This window comes from Lottia gigantea, assembly GCF_000327385.1.
Source record: "Lottia gigantea unplaced genomic scaffold LOTGIsca_10457, whole genome shotgun sequence".
In the NCBI taxonomy this organism is placed as follows: Eukaryota; Metazoa; Mollusca; class Gastropoda; family Lottiidae; genus Lottia; species Lottia gigantea.
Window position 1 is genome coordinate 1 of NW_008706864.1, and position 1,351 is coordinate 1,351.

At 34.3% G+C, this 1,351-nt stretch overlaps 1 protein-coding gene across 1 annotated transcript; it reads left to right on the plus strand.

Annotated features, from left to right (window-relative positions):
* Positions 1 to 119: 119 nt before the first annotated feature.
* Positions 120 to 1,347, plus strand: LOTGIDRAFT_176998 (hypothetical protein; the record flags this gene model as incomplete). The annotated part of the gene is made up of 1 exon (XM_009046684.1): positions 120 to 1,347. A coding segment is annotated over one exon (1,228 nt), but the record flags the coding sequence as incomplete, so codon positions are not given.
* Between the last annotated feature and the right edge of the window lie 4 nt (positions 1,348 to 1,351).

A 1,351-nucleotide genomic window follows, 5' to 3' on the forward strand; every position in this document is an offset into this window, starting at 1 on the left:
TGTTGAGCAATAGCTGGGATAGTGATGAAGGTGATGTTATCCAAGGGAATCCAACTGATAATTATGTTGTCTACAAACCAGAAGAAGTTGCTGAATCAAGGGAACAAGTAGATAAATCAATGGGTCGACAAGATGAAACAAAAGATAATGTTGTAGTTGAAGAAGTTGAAGCAAATAGCTGGGATAGTGATGAATGTGATGTTATCCAAGGGAATCTAACTGATAATTATGTTGTCTACAAACCAGAAGAAGTTGCAGATTCAAAGGAACAACATAATCTAGATAAATCAATAGATGGACAAGATGAAACAAAAGATAATGTTGTAGTTGAAGAAGTTGAAGCAAATAGCTGGGATAGTGATGAAAGTGATGTTATCCAAGGGAATCCAACTGATAATTATGTTGTCTACAAACCAGAAGAAGTTGCTGATTCAAAGGAACAAAATGATCTAGATAAATCAATGGATGGAAAAGATGAAACAAAAGATAATGTAGTTAAAGAAGTTGAAGCAAATAGCTGGGATAGTGATGAATGTGATGTTATCCACGTGAATCCAACTGATAATTATGTTGTCTACAAACCAGAAGAAGTTACTGATTCAAGGGAACAACATAATCTAGTTAAATCAATGGATGGACGAGATGAAACAAAAGATAATGTTGTAGTTAAAGAAGTTGAAGCAAATAGCTGGGATAGTGATGAAAGTGATGTTATCCAAGGGAATCCAACTGATAATTATGTTGTCTACAAACCAGAAGAAGTTACTGATTCAAGGGAACAACATAATCTAGTTAAATCAATGGATGGACGAGATGAAACAAAAGATAATGTTGTAGTTAAAGAAGTTGAAGCAAATAGCTGGGATAGTGATGAATGTGATGTTATCCAAGGGAATCCAACTGATAATTATGTTGTCTACGAACCAGAAAATATTGCTGATTCAAAGGAACAACAAGATCTGGATAAATCAGTGGATGGACAAGATGAAACTGAAGATAATGTTGTAGTTGAAGAAGTTGAGGAACAAAGTAGCTGGCATAGTGATGATGGTGATGTAATCCATGAAAATCGAACTCATGACCAAAAGAAAACAGCTGGACAAAACAAATCTAGGGATGATGTTAAAGTTGAAGAAGTTGGAGAACTTGAACAACATAGTTGGGATAGTGAGGAAGGTAATGTTGAGCAAGAAAATCAAACTGATAAATATATTGTCTTCAAACCAGATGAACGTGATGAAAATGTTGATACAAAGGCACAATATGACTTAGATAAAACAACAGATGCAGAAGATGAAACTCGATGTAATAGTAAAGTGGAGATTAATGAAAAAATTGGAGAAAATAGTGG